The sequence below is a fragment of the Nicotiana tabacum genome, chromosome 17, assembly GCF_000715075.1.
Source record: "Nicotiana tabacum cultivar K326 chromosome 17, ASM71507v2, whole genome shotgun sequence".
Classification (NCBI taxonomy): Eukaryota; Viridiplantae; Streptophyta; class Magnoliopsida; order Solanales; family Solanaceae; genus Nicotiana; species Nicotiana tabacum.
Genome location: NC_134096.1, coordinates 125,831,922 through 125,858,061, shown reverse-complemented (window position 1 = coordinate 125,858,061; position 26,140 = coordinate 125,831,922). Strand labels below are relative to the sequence as shown.

The following is a 26,140-nucleotide window of genomic DNA, read 5'->3' as shown; positions in this document are numbered from 1 at the left end:
AAAAGAAATCCACATAGGCGCCATGTAGGAAAACAAAGGTGGGACATGGCGATCTACCGGATGAGGGTAAATGTAGGGTATAATTGTAAGGATAAATATGTCAAAAAAATATAACGAAGAGCAAATGTAACTCTTTTTGAAGAGTAGAGGGGTAAATATGATTCTAAAATATAACGAAGGGCAAATGTAACTCTTTTAAACGTTTAAGGGGTAAATATGAACCTAATGTATAAATATTTTTGATAGAAAACGTAAACGGAGGATAAATAAGACCTATTTATGATAGAAGATGGGCAAATTAGACCCTTATCCGTTCTCTAGATGTTTTCGTGGGTGATTCTCATGGTGTCCACATACGATTTCCCGACAACGGGAGAAGTTGTATCAATTAATTATTGATTAATTTAATAATTATAGCAATAAGAATTATTTTAGTATATTATTATACAATACGATGCATTCAAAGTAAATAACAAAAATGCCACTCTTTAAACAATAGCAAATGATATACTCAATTAGTTCAAATATTATATCCACAAAACAATACAATATACATAGTACGAAACTATACAATAGTAAAAACCCTCCAAACAAGTTGTAATAAAAGCAAATCATGATAATAATATTCAACACATAGGAGTGATTTATTTTATTTTATCTTTCATATTAAAGGTTTTACAGGTTATTTAATTTGCACTAGTGATTCTCATGGTGTCCAAATATGATTTCCCATCAAGTTTACGGGTGAAGAATCCTCTAAAATATTCATGGACATTTATAGTTTTAAATATCGGTGGAGTATCAGCAGTAATAAGGCTAGTTGCTGGACCTAATTCACCATCCAATCTTGGACTATGAAATGTTGCTATGGAGATCCTTTCTTTCACTGCGCTCACCACTGATCTATGCTCTATGCTTCTGTAAATTCCATTTGAAAATATCTGGAAAACAAATAAACTTATATATAATAAGCAGATGAATAGATTTAAAAGTGTGATTTCCAACACTTGATAAAATAAGAGGGAGGGAGATTGAATGGAGAAAGTACCTCCAAAGAATCTCCAACATTGACTACGAAAGCATTGGGGAGGGGTAAAATGGGAATCCAAATTCCATCTTTCCTAATTTGAAGACCTTCAGTTTCATTTACTTGAAGAAGGATTGCTAAGGCACATGCATCAGAGTGAGGGCAAAGTCCCATCACAAGATCTGGTTGTGGACAGGGTGGATAATAATTCATTCTCATTGATTGCATCCCTTTTTCAAAAAGGTTGTTCACTTCTTCTGCTTTAATCCCCACAGCTTTACCCAACACTTTCAAAACTTTCATGGCTAGCTCCTTTACTTCTTCTGAGTACGCATCAATTGTCTCTCTACATATTCCAAAAAGATGAAATTTATAAGATCTAATTTCGATGTAGGTAATTCGATCGGGTCAAATCAGAATCTAGAGTCCGTAAGTTCAAAACTAATATTATCTTCTAATATGTACTATAATACATAATTCAAGAAAAAAACAATGGTTCAGGTGAACCTAACAGTAGCAGCCGCCGTAGCTATGTTGGGCTTAAGCTTGTTAAAAGCTTAAAATAAAGAGTGAATGAAAAATGAAGGGAAAATGAAATATTTGAATTTTTCGCTTTGATAAAGCAATATTGGAAGAGGAAAAGAGTTTTGATGGTATATATACAATTGTTTTTCTTTTGGTTCTTAAAGAGTTAAGAAAAAGGCAAGCATCACGCCATCATCGTCGCTTGGCTTTCAATTGGTTAATTTTAATTCAAATTAGCCGTTTTTGTAACGATAAATTAATTTTCCTCCGCGTTTGATTTTTCCGTTTTATTTTGCGTAAATAGCCATTTATGTAATGGCCGTTTTTACGTGAACAGTCAAAACAGTAATTCTGAAGAGTTGCACCTCTTCGTTTAAACCCAATCTGTTGGCTATAAATAGCAGACCACTCCCTCATATTTTCCTTATGAAAATTCTAAAATCTCCTTCTTTCTTCTACATTATTTTAACTACAAAGAAAGCAACAGTAAGTGTGATTTGCTACAGATCATTGTGTTCGCTGAAATACTGGGGTTTGAAGTACCGCTACACTAGTGTGTAATCCGTTCTATCCTGGGAGAAAATAATCCACAACCACGAGTACTAGGAGGGGATTAAGTTCCTTTAGGAAATACTGTGAATTCAGTGGGCTCAAATTAAATTCTATTAATTCTACATTTCTATTTTTACGTTATTTTATTTCCAGAATTACTTTACAAATACAGATTACTAACAAGCTGAAGGAACTTTACTATATTCTGTATTTGTATTGTATATACTGTTCTGGAGACTAAAACATGTGTGGTTTTCTACTCCCAGTTTGGAAATTAAAGCCTTCGTGGTTTTCTACTCCATTTTTATCTTAACGTATGTTTTGTTTTATTTTATTATCTGTTATTTGGAGATTAAAATCTTAGTGATTTTCTACTTCGTTGGAGATTAAAATCTACGTGATTTTCTACTCCAGTTTATTCGATTTTAAGATATAAAAACTTCACTGTATATTAAACATTTGTTTGTGTCATCCTTTTACGGAAATGACGACTGAGAACGAAAATCAGGTTGTTCCTATGGTGACTGCCAATGCATCGACAAGTCGAACAACACCGGCATTGGCACCGACACCGATAGAAAAACACGAAAAATCTTCCGAGATTGATTTTAAGCGGTGGCAGCAGAAGATGTTCTTCTACTTGGCGATTTTAAGTCTACATAAGTTCATTAAGGAAGATGTTCCTGTTCTGCCTAACGAAACTCCATAAAATGAACGCTTCCTCGTGATTGAGGCATGGAAGCATTCTGATTTTTTGTGCAAGAATTATATTCTTAGCGGACTGGAGGACGATCTGTATAACGTCTACAGTAATATGTAGACGTCAAAAGAACTGTGGATTGCGCTTGAAAAGAAATAAAAAAACTGAGGATGCCGAGTTGAAAAGATTTGTTGCCGCAAAAGTTTTGGACTACAAAATGGTAGATAGCAAGTCTGTTATTACCCAAGTCCAGGAATTGTAAGTGATTGTTCACGATCTCATTGCTGAAGGTATAAGTCGAATTAATACTTTTGTTGAAAGTATTAATTATATTATTATTACTAATATAATTTTTATTGAAGGTCTTGTCATCAATGAAACATTCCAAGTTGCAGCAATGATTGAGAAGTTGCCTCCTTTGTGGAAGGACTTCAAAAATTACTTAAAACACAAACGCAAGGAGATGTCGCTCGAAGATCTCATTGTTCGGTTGAGGATCGAAGAGGACAAAGAAGCTGCTGAAAAGAAGGGTCGTGGAAACTCAACAATAATGGGAGCAAACATTGTTGAGGATGCTCCACAAAATAGGAAGAAGCCTTCTAGACCAAAAAGCAACCCAAGCAAGAAGCGATTCAAAGGAAATTGCTACAACTACGGGAAAGATGGACACAAATCTGCAGATTGCCGTGCTCCAAAGAAAGACAGGAAGAAGAGTCAAGCAAACATGGTTGAAAAGCACGAGGATATTGATGACTTGAGTGTTATGCTTTCTGAATGCAACCTGGTGGGAAATCCTAAGGAATAGTGGATCGATTCTGGAGCCACTCACCATGTTTATACTGTTAGAGAAGCGTTTGCTACATATACTCCCGTTGGACCCGAAGAGACGCTTTCTATGGGAAATTCTGCAACGCCCAAGATTGAAGGATGTGACAAGATATTTCTGAAAATGACTTCTGGCAAGATGGTGACTCTGAACAACGTCCTTCATGTTCCTGAAACTAGGAAGAACTTAGTCTCTACTGCACTTCTTGTCAAGAACGATTTTAAGTGAGTTTTTGTATCTGATAAGGTTGTAATAAGTAAGAACGAAATATTTGTAGGAAAAGGTTACCTCACTGAGGGCCTTTTCAAACTAAATGTAATGGTCATTGAGAATAATAAAATTTCAGCTTCTTCTTACTTACTTGAGTCAAATGATTTATGGCATAGACATTTGGGACATGTCAATTATAAAACCTTACGAAAAATGATTAATTTGGAAGTATTGCCTAAGTTTGAATGTGACCAATCAAAATATCAAATATGTGTGGAATCTAAGTATGTTAAACATCGTTATAAGTCTGTTGAAAGGAATTCAAATCCTTTAGACTTAATTCACACAGATATTTGCGACATGAAGTCAATACCATCTCGCGGTGGAAAGAAGTGTTTCATAACTTTTATTGACGATTGTACTCACTATATTGCTATGTTTACTTACTTAGTAGTAAAGATAAATCAATAGATGCATTCAAGCAATACAAAAATGAAGTTGAAATGCAACTTAAAAAAAAATAAAAATGATAAGAAGTGATAGGGATGGTGAATACAAATCTCCTTTTGAAGAAATATGTTTAGAATATGAAATTATTTACCAAACAACGGCCCCTTATACGCCCCAATCCAATGGGATTGCGAAAAAAAGAATCGTTCATTAAAGGAGATGATGAACGCGTTGTAGATAAGTTATGGTTTTGCACAAAACTTGTGGGGGGAAGCCATTCTTACGGTTAACCGGATACTAAATCGAGTACCCCATAGCAAAACGCAATCTATTCCATATGAAAAATGAAAAGGAAGGAACCCCAACTTGAATTATTTTAAAGTGTGGGGGTGTTTGGCAGAAGTGCAAGTTCCTAAACCCAAAAGGGTAAAGATAGGACCGAAAATCGTTGATTGTGTTTTCATAGGATATGCGACCAATAATAAAGCATATTGATTTCTGATTCATAAATTAAAAAATTCCGACATCCATAATAATACGGTTATAGAATCAGATAATGCTGAATTTTTCTAAAATATATATCCGTATAAAAAAAAATATAAGTCGATTGGTGAAAGATCTAAATAACATCGGGAAAAAACAAAAGAAAGTACGTCTAATCAGGAGGATCCAAAACGTAGTAAACGTCAAAGAACATCTACTTCATGTGGACCATATTTTGTGACTTTCTTATTGAAAATGAGCCTCGAACATTTAAAGAAGCTATGTCTTCTTCGAAATCATTATTTTGGAAAGAGGCAGTCAATAGTAAAATAAAATCCATATTGAATAACCATACATGAGAATTGGTTGATCTTCCTCCTGAAAATAAACCGTTGGGTTCTAAATGGATTTTTAAGAGAAAAATGAAAGATGGTGGCACTATTGATAAATATAAGGCAAAACTTGTAGTCAAAGGGTATAGACAACGAGAAGGTTTTGACTATTTTGATACATACTCTCCAGTTACAAGAATTACGTCCATACGAACGTTAGTAACATTGGCTGCGGTATATGGTCTTGAAATTCATCAAATGAACGTTAAGACGGCCTTCTTAAATGGAGATTTGGAGGAAGAAATCAACATGGAACAACCTGAAAAGTTTGTGGTTCCAGGTAAAGAAAAGAAGGTATGTAGACTTGTTAAGTCCCTTTACGGACTAAAACAAGTACCCAAACAATGGCATGCGAAATTTTACTAAACAATGTTGTCAAATGATTTTAAGATAAATGAATGTGATAAATGTGTGTACATTTAAAATGTTCCAAATCACATAATCATTGTTTGCTTATATGTGGATGATATGCTGATAATGAGTAATAACATTGCCAACATAAATGCGACTAAGTGTATGCTAACTAGCAAGTTTGATATGAAAGACTTGGGAGTTGCCGATTTAATTTTGGGCATTAAGATCCATAAGACTCCTCAAGGTCTGCATTGTCACAATCTCATTGCATGAAAATAGTACTTGAAAAATTCAAGCACTTCGATTTTAAAGTTATAAAGACTCCAATTGACGTGAATCTTGCACTAGCAAAGAACAAAGGCCAAAGCATATAACAATTGGATTATGCTCGTGTGTTGGGATGTTTAATGTATATCATGAATTCTACACGCCCAGATATAGCTTGTGCTATAAGTAATTTGAGTCGATACACGAGTAATCTATGTCAATCTCATTGGATGGAAATGAAACGAATTTTGAGATATGTAAAACATACCCAAGACTTTGCTTTGCACTACAGTAAATATCTTGCGGGTGATTGAAGGATACTGTGATGCAAATTAGATCATCGGTTCAACTGATTCTAAGTCCACAAGTGAATATATATTCACTATTGGTGGAGGAGCGGTATCTTGGAAGTCGTCTAAACAAACTTATATTGCCCGCTCTACAATGGAGGTTGAGTTTATAGCTTTAGATAAAACCTGTGAAGAAGCTGAATGGCTCCAAAATTTCTTGGAAGATATTCCATTTTGGCTCAAACCGATGACCCCAATATGTATACATTACGATAGTCAAGCGACAATTGGAAGGGCTTGGAGCGTTATGTATAACGAGAAATCTCGTCATTTACGACGAAAACATAAAATCGTTAGGCAATTACTCTCTAGAGAAATTATCACGGTTGACTGCGTAAAGTCAAACGATAATGTGTCGGATCCACTTACGAAAGGCATAACTAGAGAGGTAGTTGAGAAATCATCGAAGGGAATGGGACTATGTCCGAGGACAAGTCATTGTGGCGGTAACTCTACCTAGAAGACTGGAAATTCCAAGATCTAGGTTCAAGGAGATCAAACAAAGTCACCAATGACGGTTCAACATTGTCAACTAAAATTTTGGTCCATTCTCGTGATGAGACAATGTTCAGTACCAAGGATAAAGTATTAAGGCTTTTTAATGGTTTCGAAATTTGATACGGGGTATATCAAATAATGTATCTACGGGATGACACATTTAGGAATCACCTATGTAAGTGTGAAGTGTTAGCCGTTTCAAGGAGAATTTTGTAAGGCCAGTTCTTTAAGCACTTATGAAACCAGGCGATGTTCATGGCTGAAACGAACACAACACTGAGAATCAAAGACGGTTAAGGGTTGATTGTGTGACTTATGGTTGTCTAGGTATACGCCAAAGTTCGACGGTTCAAAGATATCAAATCTACTGATTGACCGAGTATATCCGACATAAGCTCACTACGAAAAGTTCAAAGGGAAACCTACTTATCCAGATGCAATTAATCCTTGCTTGCGAATCACATAGTTTTTCATGCATATTTCCGTGATATATCATTCCCCATTAACGTGGGGGATTGTTGGGTTTAAGCATGTTAAAAGCTTAAAATAAAGAGTGAATGGAAAATGGAGGGAAAAATAAAAATATTTGAATTTTCCTCTTTGATAAATAGACATTGTCCCATATTGGAGGAGGAAATTTTTTTTGATAGGTATATATACAATTGCTCTTCTTCTACCTCTTAAAGAGTTAAGAAAAAGACAAGCCTCATGTTGTTGCCGTCGTCGCTTGTTCGGCTTCAGCTTCGACTTCGGATTTGGTCAAATAATTTGATTGATTATTTTTTGGACCAAATTTATTTGTTACTATTAAGATTTACGTAATATTATTTTAATCCAAATTAGATATTTTTGTAACGGTAAATTAGTTTTCCTCCGCGTTTGATTTTTCTGTTTTATTTTGTGTAAATAGCCATTTGCGTGGCCGTTTTTACGCGAACGGTCATTTTGAAGACGTGCACCTCTTCGTTTAAACCCAACCTGTTGGCTATAAATAGCAGACCATTCCATCAGATTTTTCTTACGAAAATTTTGAAATCTCCTTCTTTCTTCTGCATTGTTTTAACTACAAAGAAAGCAATAGTAAGTGTGATTTGGTACCGATCATTGTGTTCGCTGAAACAGTAGGGTTTGAAGTATCGCTACACCAGTGTGTAATCCGTTCTATCCTGAGAGAAAATAATCCACAACCTCGGGTACTAGGAGGGGATTAAGTTCTTAAGGAAACACTGTAAATTCAGTGAGCTCGGATTAAAATTCCTCGGATTAAATTATGTTAATTCTACATTTATGTTCTTTACGTTATTTTATTTCCAGAATTGCTTTACAAATACATATTACTAACAGATAAACCCCTCAAATATATTCTTAACATGATGTGATATTGTACGGTGTCCGTTTTGGGCCAAGCCCACACGATTTTTCCGAAAAAGTCTCACACCATTAAGAACATTCAACTCCCATAAGTACTTTTTTTTAAAAAACTTTTCATGTGAGACTTTTTTCACACACATCTAACAAATATTCAGATGTTAGTTTTGTAACAAGTGTTAAATATTATGGTTGATTAATTGAGGACGACATTATAATACGTACCTAAATGAAAGGGAAAGCTTGGAAAATATAGGCTTCCTTAAATGTGTAGGCGAGGTCTTCAAGCAAAACATGTCTGCCCAGTCAAGCTTTTGATCATCAGAGACAAGGAATAGCTGCCCAAACCCATCTGTATCCCCTGGCAATTGTTCAAACTTCTCTTTCGCTTCCAATGGCAGATTGAAGAATTTTTGAATCTCAGATTTCATTTTCTCCACCACTGAAGAACTTACTCCATGATTAATCAACTGCAGTGTTAGCATATTGAGTACACAAATTATTCATATTGAATATATTCAGTTGCAACCTGTATAATCTCATAGTAATATATGATAAATAAAAAGGTTATAATACGCGTTAAATCCAAATAACAATAATTAGTTATCAGAAACTAGGAAGTATAGATAAGTACCTGAAAAAAACCCCAATCTTTGGCTGCAAAATGCAATTTCTGAAGCTCGAGATTCATTGAATGATCAGTAGAGTTTAATCGTTGCAAGTCAATGACTGGAACTTCCTTATCTGACGATGAAATTGAACGGTCCTGATCATCACGTACATATCGCGATGGAATCGTCACCAATTTCTGCTTTGCCAGTTCCTGAACAGAAGGAACTTTCATGGAATCTTCTAGCTCTCCCGTATGTGCTTCCATGGCGTTTCTCCCTTTTAGCTAGATCTCTCCACTTCTCTACTATTTTCTGATCCCAATTTGCATTATTCAACAAGGATTGTAAGGTTATGACTAGGAAGATCTAATCAGATTTTTGCGTTTGTGATTTGACAACTCCTTAAATCCAACCGGTCTATATTCTATATGACATGATTAATGCCACAAGATTCAAATGATATTTTTGTACATTACTCACATTTTTAATTTAATACTATAAAATCCATAAGTCTCACTTCTTTGGCTAGTCAAAATAAGACACTTTGATTGAAGCAGAGGGAGTAAAGAAAAATGTAATATTTTTAATTAGTAAGTTGAAGATTACTGTTAAGAATGTAACATCACCATATATATTGTAGGGTCATGTTGTACCCAAAATAATTGAACTTGTTTTGTTGAAGGATACGGAAAGGCTTCTCAACTTCTAAAAATATAGCACTATCGCGTACACATGCAACTATGCAAGTAATAACTTATTCCCAATTTCATGCGATACTTTTAAGACTAAAATAAAGCAAATACTCTGTGAACATTTGGATTAGTGTGTTGAAATCTCCACGGTAACTTTAATTAGGGTATAAAAAATTGTACACGGATAATCTTTTTTACAAAGAAAATTATTTGAGGTGAAATTTAGAGTGGCAAAGCACCTAACGCCATCAATTTGATTTTTTGACCATTATACATTCTAAGCAGTTCATATATAGTTCAGTTATATTCATGACACAAAAAAACATTAGTTCTATAATTTGATCTAACTATAATTGGTTTTTAAGTAAGTTAATAATGTAAAAATATGCATTGTTCTGCTAGAAGAAAAAAATTAGAAAAAAATCCAGGAAACAAGAACCCGCCTACCATTCAACGGCTAACTGTCATTCCTCTCCCACTCTGAAACAAATTCAAGGAAACCAAACTCCCATTCAATAATTTTTTTTTTTCTTTTGAATTGAAAAGCAGAAACTTCTTTTCCAAATCATCCTTAGAAATCCGAGGAAATGGTGCCTAAAATTAGCAAGCTCAAGGTTTCAGAAAAAGCGAGGAAATTAGTATTTCCTGAAATGCTTGGTAGCTTAGTGGTTGGTAGAGAAGAAAGAAATTACATTATGGGGTCTGATAAAAGAGATGAATCTACCGGTGAAGAATTACGCACTTTTGAGCCTCATGGGTTTGCTCTAAAACATATGATTAAGGATCAAACTAATGATTTTGACGAGGAGCTTAGTGTTCCCCAAAAGACAAATAGGAGTTTGGGAGCAATTGTGCACGCCTGCATTAATGATGATGATGATGAAAAAAGATCTGATCTTGAATATGAGGTGAGACTGGTAATCATAATTTTCATTACTATGCACTAACAGTATAAAAATGTTTATACGATCAGGTCACTTATTAGGTAATTACCGGTAAATCTTTTGACAAACATTAATTTGTAATATGTATAAAATAGATAATTAGTATACTATCATAAGTTAAAATTCATTGTTAGTCAATGTTTAAAATAAAAACAAAAAAACTAGCCCGATGCACAAAGTCTTGCAGCAATGGTAGAGTTGTCTCTGTGTTGTGACCTATATAAGAATTTACAATTCAATTTATAGGAAATAAAAGGTGAGATTTGAAGTGTGATAAATAGGTACAGATCACCTCTAATCAAGAGCGAAAACAATGATACGGCATTTCTTATTATATATGTATAGTAGCTTAATGGTTTTTCCAAATATGCGGTTTCTAATTTTTCTTGTCTGGGCGTATCAATATATTTGTCGTTTCTCTAATTATTATTTATTGGTGGTGTTGCACAGCTTTCTGAGAAGGAGATTACTTTGGAGAAGTTGCAAAGAGTTGCCAGTTCAGGTATTCCAAACGGAGGGAGTTTGCGAGCAATAATTTGGAAGGTTATTATATTACCTGTACTAATATTAATAACATGCATGCTCCATTAGTATAAGCATTTTCGCAAACATACAACTAATATGACCTGATAGAACTAAATGGTGAACTAGATATGGGATTAAGCTGACGAAAGAGTACGTATCTTTATTAATGAAAGTAGAAGAATATAATCTTAAATCCAATTTGTCATAATTTTTCATCTAAAAGAATCTTTATTCATTCTGAGATTCCATACTTACTGCTTTGCTTGTTGAAACTTATGTCATGCTCATGGGAGAGTAATTACTGAATGTGTTATTGACTATTTATTAGTCCTTTTGCTCTATGTCTATATATGCTTCAATTTGACATAATGAATTGCAGCTATTGTTGGGGTATTTACCGACTTCTCCTGACTTATGGGAAAAGGAGTTGACTGAGAGTCGATTAAAATATGCTAAGCTCAAAGATGAGCTTTTACTAAACCCTGTAAGTTTCCACTAACCTTGTAATTTATGGTCTTAGTTTTGTTGTTTATTATGACTGTATATCAAATAACACTCTTTAATCTAGACAGTCAGAATTGTCAAGGAGAAAAGATAAAAGCTTGAGATTTCTTGGACATGATACTAACAGCAAAGTCAGTGAGGCCCTTGAACGCTACAACATCTCAAAAGAGGATCATCCGCTAAGCTTAGGTAAAACTAGTATATGGCATCAGTACTTTGAGGCAAGTACCTACCGCACTGTGTGTTCTTCTGCAACCTTTTTCTCTCACTGAAAACCATTTTTATGACAGTAGTGGTGTTTCTAGTTTACAGAAATTTCAGATCAAATAGACCGTGATTTGCAGCGAACTCATCCAGATTTAGAATTCTTCTCAGGAGACTCACCACTATCTAGGAAGAATAGGGTAACATTTTACTTGTCTTTGTCACCTCCTGATATTATTATGTATTACTGCTCTTGCAAATCATGGTGAGTCTGTGATGCCTTTTTTCTTTCTGACTTTACGTATGCTTTGCAGGAGTCGATGAGAAATATTCTTCTTTTGTTTGCAAAGTTAAATCCGGCAATTAGTTATGTGCAAGGTATGAATGAGGTCTTGGCCCCATTATACTATGTCTTCAGCACTGATAGTGATGAGCACAATACTGTAAGTGTCTTCCTCAAATTTGTTCATTATTTAAATTCGTGCCTTCGCCAACTCTTTCTCAGAACCCATAAATAGTAGAAGAAACATTTGTTTTTCCACTATGCAGGAAGATTTAGAAGCAGATACTTTTTCCTGTTTTGTTATACTAATGAGTAGCTGTGTGGATCACTTCTGTCAACAACTAGATAGCAGTTCTGTGGGTATCCACTCCACTCTTTCAAACTTGTCAAAGTTATTAAAAACCAATGATGAGGAATTGTGGCACCATCTTGAATATAAATCAAAGGTGAACCTATTCCTTAAGCACTGACAAATTATTTGCATTTAATCTTCTGGTCTAATTACTTCCTCAAATTATTTGAGAGTTGCTTTTATGTGCAAGTAAACAGGTTGACCCGCAATTCTATGCGTTTAGGTGGATCACTCTGCTTCTTACTCAGGAGTTTAGGCTGCATCACATCCTAAGGATCTGGGATACACTTTTAAGCAATCCCTTTGGCCTTCAGGTTATTCTCCCTTCATTACCAACCAATTTGGACTACAACATATAATGTGTGTGTGTGTGTAGATTTAGAGGGATGACCTAATAATGTCACAGAGTGAGAACTAGATAAGAACCTATCATCTAATTCCAGGTTCATTTTACTGGTGGCTGAATACACCACTTGTAATGTGTCATTTGCAGGAAATGCTTTTGAGGATCTGTTGTGCTATGCTCATGTGTGTCAAAAGCAAACTACTGAGTGGTGATTTCGTTGACAACTTAAAACTTTTACAACATTTCCCTGAACTAGATGTTGAGCGCCTTCTCCAGATAGCACAGAGCATGACTATTGACACGTCGTTCCTTTCAGCTGTGTAACTCGTCCAACTAAACAAGCCATTGCTCAAACACAAAAAATATTAGTTGGAACTTCATACACATATGCCTTTCTTTTAGCTTGTTTTAAAAAATCAAAATTGAAGTTTATGTTATCCTCCTTTCTTTTTGCTCTTTGATCCTTACGTGGAATTTAAATTCTATCCTGGCTTTTTATGTTTTGTATTAAAGTGTAAATTTATTTTTTTCTCTTTACGTTTTAATTGCTCCAGCTAAGGAAAACAGAGATTGTACTTGCTTCAAAAAAAATATAGAAATACACAATACAATACAATACAATACAATACAACACAACACAATACAATGCATTATAAAACAATGGGTATGATGGGTAACAACCATCCAAACAAGTTGAGTATCAAATGCGACCTAGGATTCGTCATCCTTAGTCTCTACCTTAAAGCGATCAATGAACGATTTTCCATCAAGTTTTCGTGCAAAAAAATCCTGCAAATATTTTTCAACACGAACATTTTGGAATTTTGCAGGATTATGTGGTCCAATGAGGGTGTGTGCAGGACCTAATTCAGAGTCAAGGTTAAAGATATAGAATGTTGCAAGAGATAGCCTCTCTTTGTTTGAGTTTACAACTGCTCTGTGCTCAATGCTCCTATAAACACCATTGCTCACTATCTGCCAATTCAATTAACACATTTTCCTAAATTAAATCCTTTCAAGAAAATTTAGAAGTTTGAATATCTGAAGTAAGAGATGAAAGGGAAAACAAAAGCAAGACTTAACAGCTTTAACAAGGAAAATCTTATTTACCTCCATCATATCGCCCACATTGACAATCAAAGCATTTGGGAGGGGTTTTACAGGAACCCAAATACCATCTTTTCGAACTTGGAGACCTTCAGTTTCATTAAGCTGGAGAAGGATGGTGAGGGCATCAGCATCAGAATGAGGACTTAAGCCAATGGTTTTGTCTGGCTCAGGGCAAGGAGGATAACAATTCATCCTTATTAACTGCATACCATCAGTAAATAGATCTTTCATTTCATTTTCATCCATCTTTAAAGCCTTTGCCAATTGACATAAGATGCTTATTGCTAGGCTCTTGAATTCTTGGCACTGTGCTTCCATTATGTCCCTGCATTTCGAAAATATCCAATCATATCATACAAACATTGAAAGAGAAAGAGAGTGAAGATCAAGGTGCAAGTTAGAGGATAATACTAGTTCTAACAAAAAGTATAGAACACGCACTACTAAAAAACTGTCAAAATCTGTCCAGAGCATATCCATCGAAATTGGTCGGAAAAAAATACCAACCGAAGTCGGTCGGAAACAAAGTAAATTGGTCGAAAAATTCAAATAACAAAATGTACATAAAAATACCAACCGCAATCGGTTGGAAAACGTGATCCCACAAAAAAGAAAGTTTGTTTTATTTGACACAATTGAAATTTCCGACCAACTGTGATCGGAAAATGGTAAATCTTTGACCAAAGCCTGGTCAGACTTGCATACTATCTACAAAAAAAATAATTAATTAAAACAATTATAGAATACCGACCGATGTCGGTCGGTCGGTCGGAAATTCTAATTTATTTTTCACGCCCCGTGTCAATTTTTTTTTAATAATAATTAATTTATTTTTTCCCGCCCTGTGTCAATCGGCATCCAACACGCTATAACACATTTAAAAGCAAAATGTATAGTGCTATAAGATGTAGTGCTATATTAAAACTTAAGTTGTAGCAACAACATATACTCGCACGATTGTAATATATATACATATTACAATTTAGGATATACAAAATTAATTAAATATTGAATATTACAATTTAGATGTTAAATCAATTAAATATTATGTACATATATGTATATATACATACACAGATAGGATATAGTGTCCATATAAAATTAATTTAAAAAACCACATACGCGCACACACACATATATACAAAAATTAAGTATTAAATATTATTTATTTCAAAGTTATTTATATAAATTGACAAAAACCGACCGATTTCTATCGGTATTTTCATTAAATTAATATTTTAAAAATTTTAAAATTAGATTTCCGACCGATTTCGGTCGGAAATGTGGTGTCAAACGGTCAATTAAAAACTTAAATGTACCGACCGCAATTTAAAATTTTAATATAGGCTGCCACAGACGGGTTTTTTTTTCCCATTTCTCTCTTTTCTCTTTCTCTCATTCTTTCTTCCATAGCTTCTAACCCTTCCCAAATCCCATCCAAAATCAACTCATCACTCCCTTCTCACCTAAAATTAAACCCCCCACCCACTTCGTCTCCCTGTTCTCCATCGGTTCCACCCCTGTCGCGCCACCACTGCCGTGCCACCCGCTGCCGCTCCGCTCCAAAAATCATACCCCTCTTATCTCTTTGAAGGTTAGTTATCTATATTTGTTAATTTTAGTTGTTTAGATTCTTTCAATTGTATAAACTAGGGTTTACAATTTAGGATTTTGGGATTATTTAAATTGATTTATAATTCTTTAGATTTAGGACTTACTCTTATTGATTTTGTTTTGATATCATGTAAGGTACTTGGCTTAGCTAATTTAGAAGATATTATGTTAGAAGGTTATGATTATACTTTTGCTTAGCTAATTTTTATTTGTTTCAATTTTATTGATCACGATTTAGGGCTTATTAAACTATGAACTAGGGCTTATTAAATTATAATTTAGGGTGTATTAATTATGATTAATAGTAAGTGAGTTAGTCTAATTGAATGGCTTAACTAATTCAATATTCTAGCGAGTCTAATTATGTTTAATGGTAGGGTTAGAACAATATTGTACTCAAATTAATTGCACTCAAATTATTTAAATATTGTACTTTGTAACTAAAGTTTATTATGTAACTTAATTCTATAAATTAATTTGAATAGTCAATTAATATAACATGTAATTTATTTGTTCTTTGTGTAGATGGAATATCATAGTTGGATGTATAATAGAAATTATCCTAATCGTCGATTTTTAAGGGAGGAATTTATAGAAGGGGTTAAGGAATTTATTAGGCATGCAATGTCACTTGAACCGTTTCGGATTAGAGGGATGATTAGGTGTCCTTGTACGAAGTGCAAGTGTTTGAATTTTTTGGGTTCGGAGGATGTTACGACTCATCTTTATAGAAAGGGGTTTATGGATAATTATTTTGTGTCGACTAGTCATGGAGAGGTTGATGGTACTGATGGTGTATTTCATAATGTAGTTGTTGGTGAAAGTAATAGGTCGGTGGAGAATAACGTTCAACATCCTAGATACCATGAAATGGTTGCGAATGCTTTTGGGATGCACTTCGAGTTTGAAATCCTTGAAAGTATTGAACAAGCTCCTAACAAAGAGGCAAAATATTTTTATGAACAGTTAGAGGCCGCTAGTCGTCCACTAAGTGAAGGGAGTATTCACTCTCAGTTGTCTATTGCGGTTAGAGTATTAAGTATCAAATCAGATACAAATATTTCTCAAGCAGGAATGGATTCTTTCATTGGCCTTATGTGTGAATTAGTTGACCCAACTTTCAACATACCTGAAGATTTTTATAAGGTTAAAAGATTGGTTTCTAAGTTAGGACTCTCGTCTATGAGAATCGATTGTTATGAAGATGGTTGCATGTTGTATTATAAGGGTGATGCATATTTAGAAAGTTATAAATTTTGTGAAAAACCTCGTTTTAAGCGGGTTTCCAGCAGGCAAAAGGTTGTTGTGAAGTCGATGCATTATTTACCTCTTATTCCTAGATTAAAGAGGTTGTATGCATCGATGAGTTCCGCTCCTCATATGAGATGGCACTATAAAAATAGAAGGTCGCCCGGTATTATGTGTCATCCTTCAGATGGGGAAGCTTGGAAGCATTTTGATAGGACGTATCCGGATTATGCTAGTGAACTGAGGAATGTTCGGTTGGGTTTGTGTGCTGATGGTTTCACGCCATTTTCTGTTTCTGCAACACCATATTCATGCTAGTCAGTCTTTATTGCGCTGCATAATCTTTCGCCTGAAATGTGTGTATGACTAGTCCATATATATATTTAAATTGTGTTATTCCCGGTCCCCAAAATCCAAAGAGTTTGATTGATGTATATTTATAACCTCTTATTGATGAGCTAAAACAGTTGTGGTATGATGGAGTTGAGACGTGGCATATCAACTAAGCAAAATTTCAACTTGCATGCTAATTTAATGTAGACCATTAATGATTTTTCTGTGTATGGAATGTTATCTGGGTGGATAACTGCTGGAAAGTTAGCATGTCCTTACTGCATGGAAAATGGTAAAGCGTTCACTTTAAAACATGGCCGAAAGCAGTCATGGTTTGATTGTCATCGTCAATTCTTGCCAGTTGATCATGAGTTCAGAAGGATGAAGAATACATTCAAAACGAACGCAGTTGAACATGATTTGCCACCTCCAATTTTGTCCCGGTGAGGAAATTTGGGAGAGGGTTCAGAACTTCACTAAAGTTACCGAAGCCCTACCTTCTAGATTTTCTGGATATGGCGTTGCTCATAACTTGACAAAACAGAGCATATTTTGGGAGTTGCCATATTGGAAGGATAATCTTCTCCGACACAATCTTGATGTCAATGCATATTGAGAAGAACTATTTTGACAATTTGTTCAACATAGTGATGGATGATAAGAATAAGACAAAAGATAACCCGAAGGCTAGACTGGATTTACAAGAATATTGTAGGCGACCTGAATTATATTTGCAGTCTACGAATAATGGTAAGGTGTTCAAGACCAAGGCTAGCTACACATTCACTTTTGAATAAAGACGACAAATTTGTGAGTGGGTTACAAACCTAAAGATGCCTGAGGGATATGCTTCGAACCTGGAAAAATGATATGTTTAAAAGAAAGCTGATTCATATGAAAAGTCATGACTGTCATATCTTCATGAAAATTTATTCCCTATTACATTTTGTAGTTTGCCTGAAAGTATCTGGAAACCCATCACAATGATAAGTCTGTTCTTCAAAGACTTATGTTCAACCACATTAAGGGAAGAAAACCTATTTCAAATGAATCGGAATATTCCTGTAATCAGTAATAAGCTGGAAGTGATTTTTTCGTGTGGTTTCTTTGCTGTGATGGAACACCTTCCAATTCACCTTGTACACGAGACGCGACTTGGATAGCCGGTTCAATACAAGTGAATGTATCCATTCGAGAGGTAATGATCAAATCTTGATTCATTCTTGTAATTTTCTTTAACGTTATCGTCTAATATGAAAATGTGCAGGACTATCGGCAAGTGTAAACGATTTGTTAAACAGAGGAATATGATTGAAGGATCCATATGCGAAGCCTATCTTGCAAAGGAAACTGCCCATTTTTGTTCTTACTACTTAGTCAGTCATGTGCCATGTGCTAGAAATAGGCCAAATCGGCACAATGTCATGATTGAGAATGATCCATTATATCCACCAATGTCCATATTCAATCAACCAGGCCGAGGTTCTAAAGATCGATCAAAAAGGGGCCTAAGTAGTATGGAGTACAAATCAGCTTCAAATTATGTGTTGCTAAATTATCCGGAAGTTCAACCCTTTCTTAAGTAAGTGTTGACGTAAGATTAATTTACATGGACTACTATTTAATTCGGTTGATGTAACTAACAAAATTTCAATGTGTCGCTCAGTGACTTTGTGAGTCAAATTGGCCATGATGCTGTATATTCTACATTTGAGGCATGATTTAAAGAGTGTGTAAGTGCATCTTACATACTTTCTCACATGTGAATATACATACTTGGCCACTTGTGAATACACTTGCTCACTTGTGATTGATTTAACACGACATGTAGGTCAATAATCTAAACTACGGTGTTAATCAATTTTTGAAAGATATATCTTGGGGACCTGCACCTACATTTACAACTATGTCTAAGTATTTTGTGAATGGTTATAAATTTCACACCGAGGAATGCTCTAAGTATAAAAAAAAGCAATAACAGTGGGGTGTGTGTCAAAGGTGGTGAAGGTAACCAGGATGGGAAAAATGATTATTATGGCGTGATCAAAGAGATTCTAGAATTATCATATTCAGGTTGGCCAAATAAGAAGATCATACTTTTTCGATGCAAGTAATTTGACCCAACACCTAGAAGAGGTCTAAATGTACACTTGCAATACAACATAATTGAGGTTAATAATAGAGGGAGTATGATCGCTATGATCCTTTTATAATTGCAGAAAAAGTTAGGCAAGTGTATTATGCTCCATATCCATTGCGGAGGGATAAGGTTGATTGGTTGGTTGTAATCAAAACTAAGCCTGTTGGTGGGGTGAAAGTTGAGAATGTGCTAGATATTACTTACCAAAATGATACCTCAAGTGTTAACGAAATGGTGGATGATCAGTTAGAAAAATGACTTGGAGCATCCTCAACGCATATTAGAAGAAGTTAATATGGAGGAAATAACCATCATAGAAAATGAGGACGAAGAATCACCTGATGAAAATGAAATAAGTGAAGAGGAAGAATTTTCGGACGAGGAAGGATACTTCGAAGACGACTAGCATGTTAGTTTTTTCAAGCGCTCTCAACTTATATAGATGTATTTTCTCAATTCTAACATTTTCTTTAATTTATGCAGATGACTGGTAGGGGTTGAGGTAGGTCTAGGAAGGATAAGAGGCCTATTGATCTGAGGATAGTGCTACACCCTCGCTTCCTTCCACTCCACACTTGCATCCCTCCGCTGCTGATGGACGGCAACAATCTTCTAGGCACACATCTTTTCCACCACATCCATCTACTCATCAGACTACCTACCATTCGCTCTCCCAGTAATATTCTTACCATTCTCCACCACAGGGCTATACCCCGCTTCCTCCACATGATCTTGCATATAGTTATATGGGTCCATCGAGTCAGCAGTCACAGGTCCATGTGGTGATGCGCCCGTCATCTGCTCAATTTGATTCACCACCAGCTGGATCACATCCATCTAGATTACAGCCACCCAAATCGCAGCAGGGGTTTGGATTGCAGCAGGGGTCTAGATCGCATCCATCTTCATCAGCGACCCCGTCTCCCCCTCCACGGAGTTCGTCTCCTAGAATTTCTAGACTTCGCCTTCGGGATAGTAGCGCTGAGCCAGATGCCTCCCCTTCTACGCACGCTTCAGATTCACCGGTGGATGATGATCCAGAGGAAGTGCGGTATGATCGTTATCATAGAATGATCATTAGGCCTGAGGGCAATAGGTAAGATTTATTTATTACTTCTTTATTTTTGTTGAATTATAATAACTAGTCTTGTTTATTTAATGTAATTGCTATATTGCAGGTTCATACCTAGTCATCAGACTACAAAGATAATCACTAAAGCTCTTGGCCGGCTGTATGATGCACACTATGCGACTTGGGGTGATTTTCCACCGAAGCTCGTGGAGCAAATCTTCAACCAATTTAAGATTTTAATACAATTCTTATCTATTTAAGTAATATATTAACAATATTTTCATCTAATGTTACCCACTTCATTTGCAGACTAATTGTGTCTGGGAGGACCGGCATAACAGTTCCATTCTTGCAAATTTTGAGTTCAAATACTGTAAGAGACTATCTGATTCCTTTTGTTCTGCTCGGAAGAAGAGCAAGAAGCCTTCATGGGTTCTACCGCATTTATGAGAGGGTCTACTGAGGCAGTGGACCACTGAAAAATTCGAAAAGAGGAGTGAACAGGGAAAGAAGGCTCGAGCATCTGAGAAGAGTGGCTCCTTGCACTGTGTGGGTGCAAGGAGCATGGGGACTGCGAGAAAACTACTATTAATTCCTTAAAATATTTAAATCTATTTTTATCGAACTATATTTATATATTTTAATTTAGCCAATATTTTTTATTATATTTGTAGGGAAAAAAATATGGGAGGAAGATGACTCATGATGAGTTCTTCATGGAGACTCACATCCGGAAGAAGAAGGCGCCGACATATCCAAGTAGATGGGTTGAGGACCGGGCGGAGACCACATATGTAAGTTTAATAACTACTATAACTTGAAATTAATATTTATAATATTATATAATTAATAATTTTCTATCTTCTAAATAAAGAATCGCTATAAGACTATTGTGGAGGAGTACAGTCAGAGCTTGCCACCGAATGAGCAAGGCGAGCGACCTTCCATTTCAGACAAAGAAGCGCAGAAGATATGGTTGGATGTTGTCGGTGGTCCTAAAAAGGGGATAGCATACGACCTTCCAGAGAGATTATTTCGGCGCTACAGGGTTGGATTGCAAGGTATAGGGACTTCCGCCCAGGGCGGCGAGGCACTTGATAGGTCGACTCTCTCGGCTATGGAAAAGAAGATCTCAAAACTGTCAGCAGAGCTTGAAGAGGCAAAGAATAGAGAAGAAAAGAGAGATAAACAATTTGATAGCCTTCAAGGTCAGCTAGAAAAGAGGGACCAACAATTTAATGTCCTTCAAGATCAGCTGACCAATCTTCTTGCTAGTGATGCTTTCCCCATTCCTCGGTCTCGTGAGTCTTCCCCAGATGCTAATCCTTCTCGTCGTGATCCTTCGAACAATGCCAATGATGAAGCTTCTAGTAGTGAAGATGGAGATGATGCAGTACAAAACACTCCTTGAATGGTGTGTATTGCTAAACAAAGTCTTGAACTTATGAATATTTAGTTGGAATAGTTTTGAATGATGACTGTATTGTTTACTTTGTTATTGAACATTTGTATTGTTGTTGTTGTGGTTGGCGTTGTTGTTGTGTTTGTTATTAGCGTTGTTGTAGTGGTAGGCGTTGGTTAATTGTTGTTGTTGTTGGTTAATTGTGGTTGAATGACAGCAATATAATGCTGCCATTATAGGATGGTTATTGGTTGTAATTGGCAGGTGGTGTAGCTTAAAAACAGCCATATTCTGCCAGGTTTTTACCCAAAAAACCAATCGATTTCGTTCGGTAATTTCAATGTGCAATTTGCATAAATTTGAAATTACCGACCAAAGTCGGTCGGAAATAAACTTTTTTATTTATTTATTTATTTATTTATTTTTTAATAATTTCGGTCGGTAATTTCAAATTTAAAAAGAAATAAAAAATTATCAAATAATTATATTTCTAACCGAAATCGATCGCTATTTTAAAAAAAAAAAAAAAAATTAAAAATTATATTTATTTTCCCGGCAAAAAATGTCAGATAAAGTGGTCAAACTTGGTTGAATTAACCGACCGACTTCGGTCGGAAATTGCAACCGTCTTCGGTCGCCACACGTTAGCGATCACTATTTTTCGACGAATTAAAATCGGTCAAAAATCGGTCGGTTTTCCTTTATTTTTGACCAATTTCGATTGGTTTTCTTGGACGATTTTTGGCAGTTTTCTAATAGTGACATCTGGTCAATTAATCTCAACTCCAAGCATTAAGTAACAAGAATATTATGGCTTAAGGTACATGTGTAGTTGAGCACGAATAGAGTTACACAAACACGAAAAAAATCGGGAACCTCCGCCATCAATCGTGACCATCATTTATCACAATTATCAGTTGCCGTCATTAACTACCACCATCACCACTAGCTATTATGTACCTACAACCACTATCAACTATACCACTGCGGGTCAACGTCCACAGCTACCGTTGTAAGCCATCACCACCAGTGACATATTATAAGTTTATTATTTCTAATAATTTTTAATGTAGTATTAGATTAATTAGTTGTTTTATTTGAATTTATATTTTCAAATTTTCAACATGACAAATTTTACATATTCAGATATTTAGCTCTTAGTAGAACATCTTAATATTCAAATTTACACATTTTAATCTTAAGAAAGATAAATGGGACCTTACTACATAATGGCTAGCTGCACTACTAGAAATTCGGCAAAAACCGACCAAGGTCGACCGACCAACTTTGGTCGGTCAAAAAACCGGCCAAAAAATCAATCAAAGTTGGTCGGTTTTTCAAAATATTTTATTTTTTAATTTTTTTTTACGAAACCGACCAAAGTTGGTCGGTTTTCTTTAGCGCAAAAATGCGGGAAACTATTTTTGAGTCCCGCAAAATTTATTTTTCAAGAAACCGACCAACTTTGGTCGGTAATTTTATTTTTTAATAAAACCGACCAACTTTGGTCAGTTATTTTCGTGCAAAAATACAATTAAAGAGTATAAATCAAATAAAAGACTGTCTTAAAACAAAATGCACCAATGATCTAGTGGTAGAATAGTGTCCTGCCACAGTACATACCCCGGTTCGATTCCCAGATGGTGACTCTTTTGATTACATAATTAAAAAACCGACCAACTTTGGTCGATTGTTTTTGCAATATTTGTTTTTTGAATTTAATTGATCGACCAACGTTGGTAGGTAATTTCCTACCAACTTTGGTCGGTATGCCTTTCCGACCGTCAAAATACCGTCCACACATAAATGGTCGCGTTTTGGTCGGTAGTTGGCCATAAACGACCAACTTTGGTCGGTTTTTTTGGTCGATGTTTAGCGAATTTCTAGTAGTGCTGTTTATAAATTCTTATTTCCCAAAAGAATTAAATGGCCATTGCACAAGCAAAATACGACTAGCAAATAGTATGTATATCTTGTAAGTATATTATTTCATGTTTCTTTTTTTCTTTTGCATTTCGCATTCTCTTGTAACTATTGTAAGAGAACCATTCTAATCCATTTGAAAGGCTAAACTCAGAAATTTCGTGTGATGAGAGAGAGAGAAAGAGAGAGGTACCTAAGTGAGATAGGGAGCTTGGGGAATAAGTGAGGTTTTCTCAAATGGGTCGGGAGAGTGGTCATGTAAAACAAGTCAGCCCAGTCTAATTTTTGCTCTTCAGAAAAAACAAAGGCTTGCCCATATCCTTCAACATCCCCTTCTTCTTGCTCAAACTTCTTCTTCTCTTCCAATGGTAGATCGAAAAATGCTCGGATTTCTGACTTCACATTCTCCACCAATGATGAACTCACTCTATGATTCACCAACTGCAAGAAACGAGTATTAAAAATATTGTTAAATTCTGTTGTAACATAAGTATTTTCTTTGGGTGGTGGTTGTTGATGACTAATGAGGGCGGATATGCCGTCCAAGTTACGGATTTGACAGAACTCAATAGATTTAGCTCAGATCTTATATTTATATCAATAAATCTACTTAATATGTATAAATAATTTATCAAGATAACAAAACGAAGATTATGAGTCCAGAATTCAAAAAGTTTTTGAAATCCTGGATCCACATTCATTTTTGGTACAACTATCTCCATTTCCTCTGCATTGACACGATCAGTACTACTACCGGAGTGAAATAATGGATCTAAAGAAGAAAAGAGGCTAGACTATATTAGTAACAAGCAAAGCTTGTAACCATTTCTCTACAACTTAAAATCTTAAAATGAAGGGCATTTGATCATTGAAATTAATATAGGTACCTGGAAAAATCCCCATTCTTTGCAAGCAAAATGAAGCCTCTGAAGCTCTGAACCATCATTTCCAATTGCGAGCAGTTTTTCCATGTCAATGACTGGAACTTGAGGCAATATGGAAGAGGAATTGGATGTCAAAACAGGCGTTTCGATATCATCACGAATATATCGTGGCGGAACGGCTAGTTGTTGCTTTGCCAGCTCTTGAACGCTAGGTACTTTCAAACTGCTACCTATCTTTCTCGAGCTTGCAGCTTCTTCCATCGATAAATGAGGTTTTAGATAGCAAACGTATAGAGGTTGTGCTAGGATATCTTTACAGTCGACAAAAAATCAAAAAGTCTATAACTTTCTCCTAGCTCCTAGTACACAGATTTTCTAGACTATAAATATATATGAGAGATTTTCCAACGTTAATTTTTGCCGATTTTAATTTACACCCCATTGAGTCGCTCAACCCTGTCTAGTTCTCGTCTAGGAAACTTGAATACATAAAATGTTCAATGTCAACAAACAGCCAAAACCAGACTTATAAAATTCTTTAAGCTATAGATTCCATTTAGCTTCTTTATCAATTCCCTAGTACCAAGCCATTTATTTATTAATGTTTTTAGTCTTACAAATTTTTTTTTGTCTTAGGTATTACATTGCAGCCGGCACGCAACTCTATTTGATTCTCTAAAACAAAATGACAAATTGAGGTAATGTACGTGACCCAAATTAAGAAAACAATTTTTGTAGTTTTCAAAAAATTCCGAGGGCATTTGAAAATTGAAACAGTTAGATATTGAAAGTCGAACATGACAGATATTGTTCCCAACATGAAATGCAATTTCATCATACATAGAGTCAGTCACTTAACTAACTGCTCTAAAAGTAAAAAATGAAGATTATTCCAAGTCTAAGCAGTCTATCTATTTACATACATGAACTGTTTCATTTTGGGACATCTCAAAATGTTTGACATTATACCGCTAGTAAATTTTTAGAAAACTTTACATAACTGTAACAATTTAAAAGAAATATAACAAATTTGTAGCATAAAATCAAATATTACAGTTGTGGCAGGAAAATATTTATATTTGTAGCACACAGTTCCATTAAATTAAGAATATTAATTATTAATCTCTAAACATAAGCAATTTGAATGGAAAGTAAATAATTTTTTGTACAAAAATCATGCCTTTTTTTCTCTTTATCTATTAGTTTTCCTTCTTTTTCTTCATCTTCTAAATTTAATTTTCTGCCGAAACCAATATATTTTCTAAATTTGTTCCATTCATTTAGACAAGAGGGGTTGCTCTGATGGTAAGCAACTTCCACTTCCAACCAAGAGGTTGTGAGTTCGAGTCACCCCAATAGCAAGGTGGGGAGTTCTTGGAGGGAAGGATGCCGAGGGTCTATTGAAAACAGTCTCTCTACCTCATGGTAGGGGTAAGGTCTGCGTACACACTACCCTCCCCAGATATATATATATATATATATATTTAAAATGGCACTTGACATATAAAATATATTTAGAATATACATTAAAAATACATCTTAAAATAAGATGGCACTTCACAAATAAATATACAAAAATTATATACATAAAAATACATTTTGAATTAAAGTGATACTTGATATACAAAGTATAAAAGACGTATAAATCAATACATCTTGAATTTAGGTGGCATTCACATATGCATCAGATTTTAAAAAATGGAGTGAATAAGATGAATGTTGGGCTTAATTTTTGTAATATGCTAATAATGAAAAACAAAGTGCTCTTTATGAAATAAATAATAAATAATACTATTTTTTTAAATAATAGTTAAAAAAGGATCGAGTGTGTAAAATTTTAAGCTCGAACACATGATCCCTTAAATCATGGGTCAGTTTTAAGAAATAAAGAATCTCATGGTAACGTATTATTTTAAATATGCTATATATGTAAATGAATCTGCTCTTTTTG

The 26,140-nt window shown here is 35.0% G+C and overlaps 5 protein-coding genes across 8 annotated transcripts; 3 read left to right on the top strand and 2 right to left on the bottom strand.

The window, feature by feature from the left end:
• Positions 1-508: 508 nt before the first annotated feature.
• Positions 509-9,122, bottom strand: LOC107761789 (oxoglutarate-dependent flavonoid 7-O-demethylase 1-like). Its single transcript, XM_016580066.2, has 4 exons — positions 8,637-9,122; positions 8,228-8,472; positions 1,049-1,373; positions 509-941 (listed from the first exon to the last, which is right to left on the bottom strand). The coding sequence occupies exons 1-4, from the start codon at positions 8,877-8,879 to the stop codon at positions 687-689; spliced, it is 1,068 nt and encodes a 355-aa protein (XP_016435552.1). The 5' UTR covers positions 8,880-9,122; the 3' UTR covers positions 509-686.
• A 641-nt stretch (positions 9,123-9,763) lies between these two features.
• Positions 9,764-12,948, top strand: LOC107761790 (uncharacterized). Its single transcript, XM_016580067.2, has 9 exons — positions 9,764-10,213; positions 10,700-10,792; positions 11,154-11,258; positions 11,347-11,499; positions 11,584-11,682; positions 11,797-11,925; positions 12,032-12,211; positions 12,315-12,431; positions 12,611-12,948. The coding sequence occupies exons 1-9, from the start codon at positions 9,893-9,895 to the stop codon at positions 12,785-12,787; spliced, it is 1,374 nt and encodes a 457-aa protein (XP_016435553.1). The 5' UTR covers positions 9,764-9,892; the 3' UTR covers positions 12,788-12,948.
• Positions 12,949-13,134: 186 nt separating this feature from the next.
• LOC107761791 (protein SRG1-like) lies at positions 13,135-24,773 on the bottom strand. The gene is made up of 4 exons (XM_016580068.2): positions 24,193-24,773; positions 23,499-23,746; positions 13,574-13,898; positions 13,135-13,438 (listed from the first exon to the last, which is right to left on the bottom strand). The coding sequence occupies exons 1-4, from the start codon at positions 24,448-24,450 to the stop codon at positions 13,175-13,177; spliced, it is 1,095 nt and encodes a 364-aa protein (XP_016435554.2). The 5' UTR covers positions 24,451-24,773; the 3' UTR covers positions 13,135-13,174.
• LOC107761792 (uncharacterized) lies at positions 14,949-21,501 on the top strand. 4 transcript variants are annotated; one of them, XM_075235038.1, is made up of 5 exons: positions 19,801-20,004; positions 20,087-20,166; positions 20,290-20,353; positions 20,655-20,774; positions 20,855-21,501. In XM_075235038.1, the coding sequence occupies exons 4-5, from the start codon at positions 20,676-20,678 to the stop codon at positions 21,389-21,391; spliced, it is 636 nt and encodes a 211-aa protein (XP_075091139.1). In that variant the 5' UTR covers positions 19,801-20,004; positions 20,087-20,166; positions 20,290-20,353; positions 20,655-20,675; the 3' UTR covers positions 21,392-21,501. The 4 variants fall into 4 exon arrangements, with proteins under 4 accessions (XP_075091138.1, XP_075091137.1, XP_075091139.1 ...); XM_075235037.1 differs by lacking the exon at positions 19,801-20,004 and adding an exon at positions 14,949-15,167 and having other exon boundaries at positions 20,290-20,774; XM_075235035.1 differs by having other exon boundaries at positions 20,290-20,774.
• On the top strand, positions 15,174-19,768 carry LOC142171635 (uncharacterized). The gene is made up of 2 exons (XM_075235034.1): positions 15,174-19,317; positions 19,392-19,768. The coding sequence occupies exon 1, from the start codon at positions 15,713-15,715 to the stop codon at positions 16,751-16,753; it is 1,041 nt and encodes a 346-aa protein (XP_075091135.1). The 5' UTR covers positions 15,174-15,712; the 3' UTR covers positions 16,754-19,317; positions 19,392-19,768.
• Positions 24,774-26,140: the final 1,367 nt, after the last annotated feature.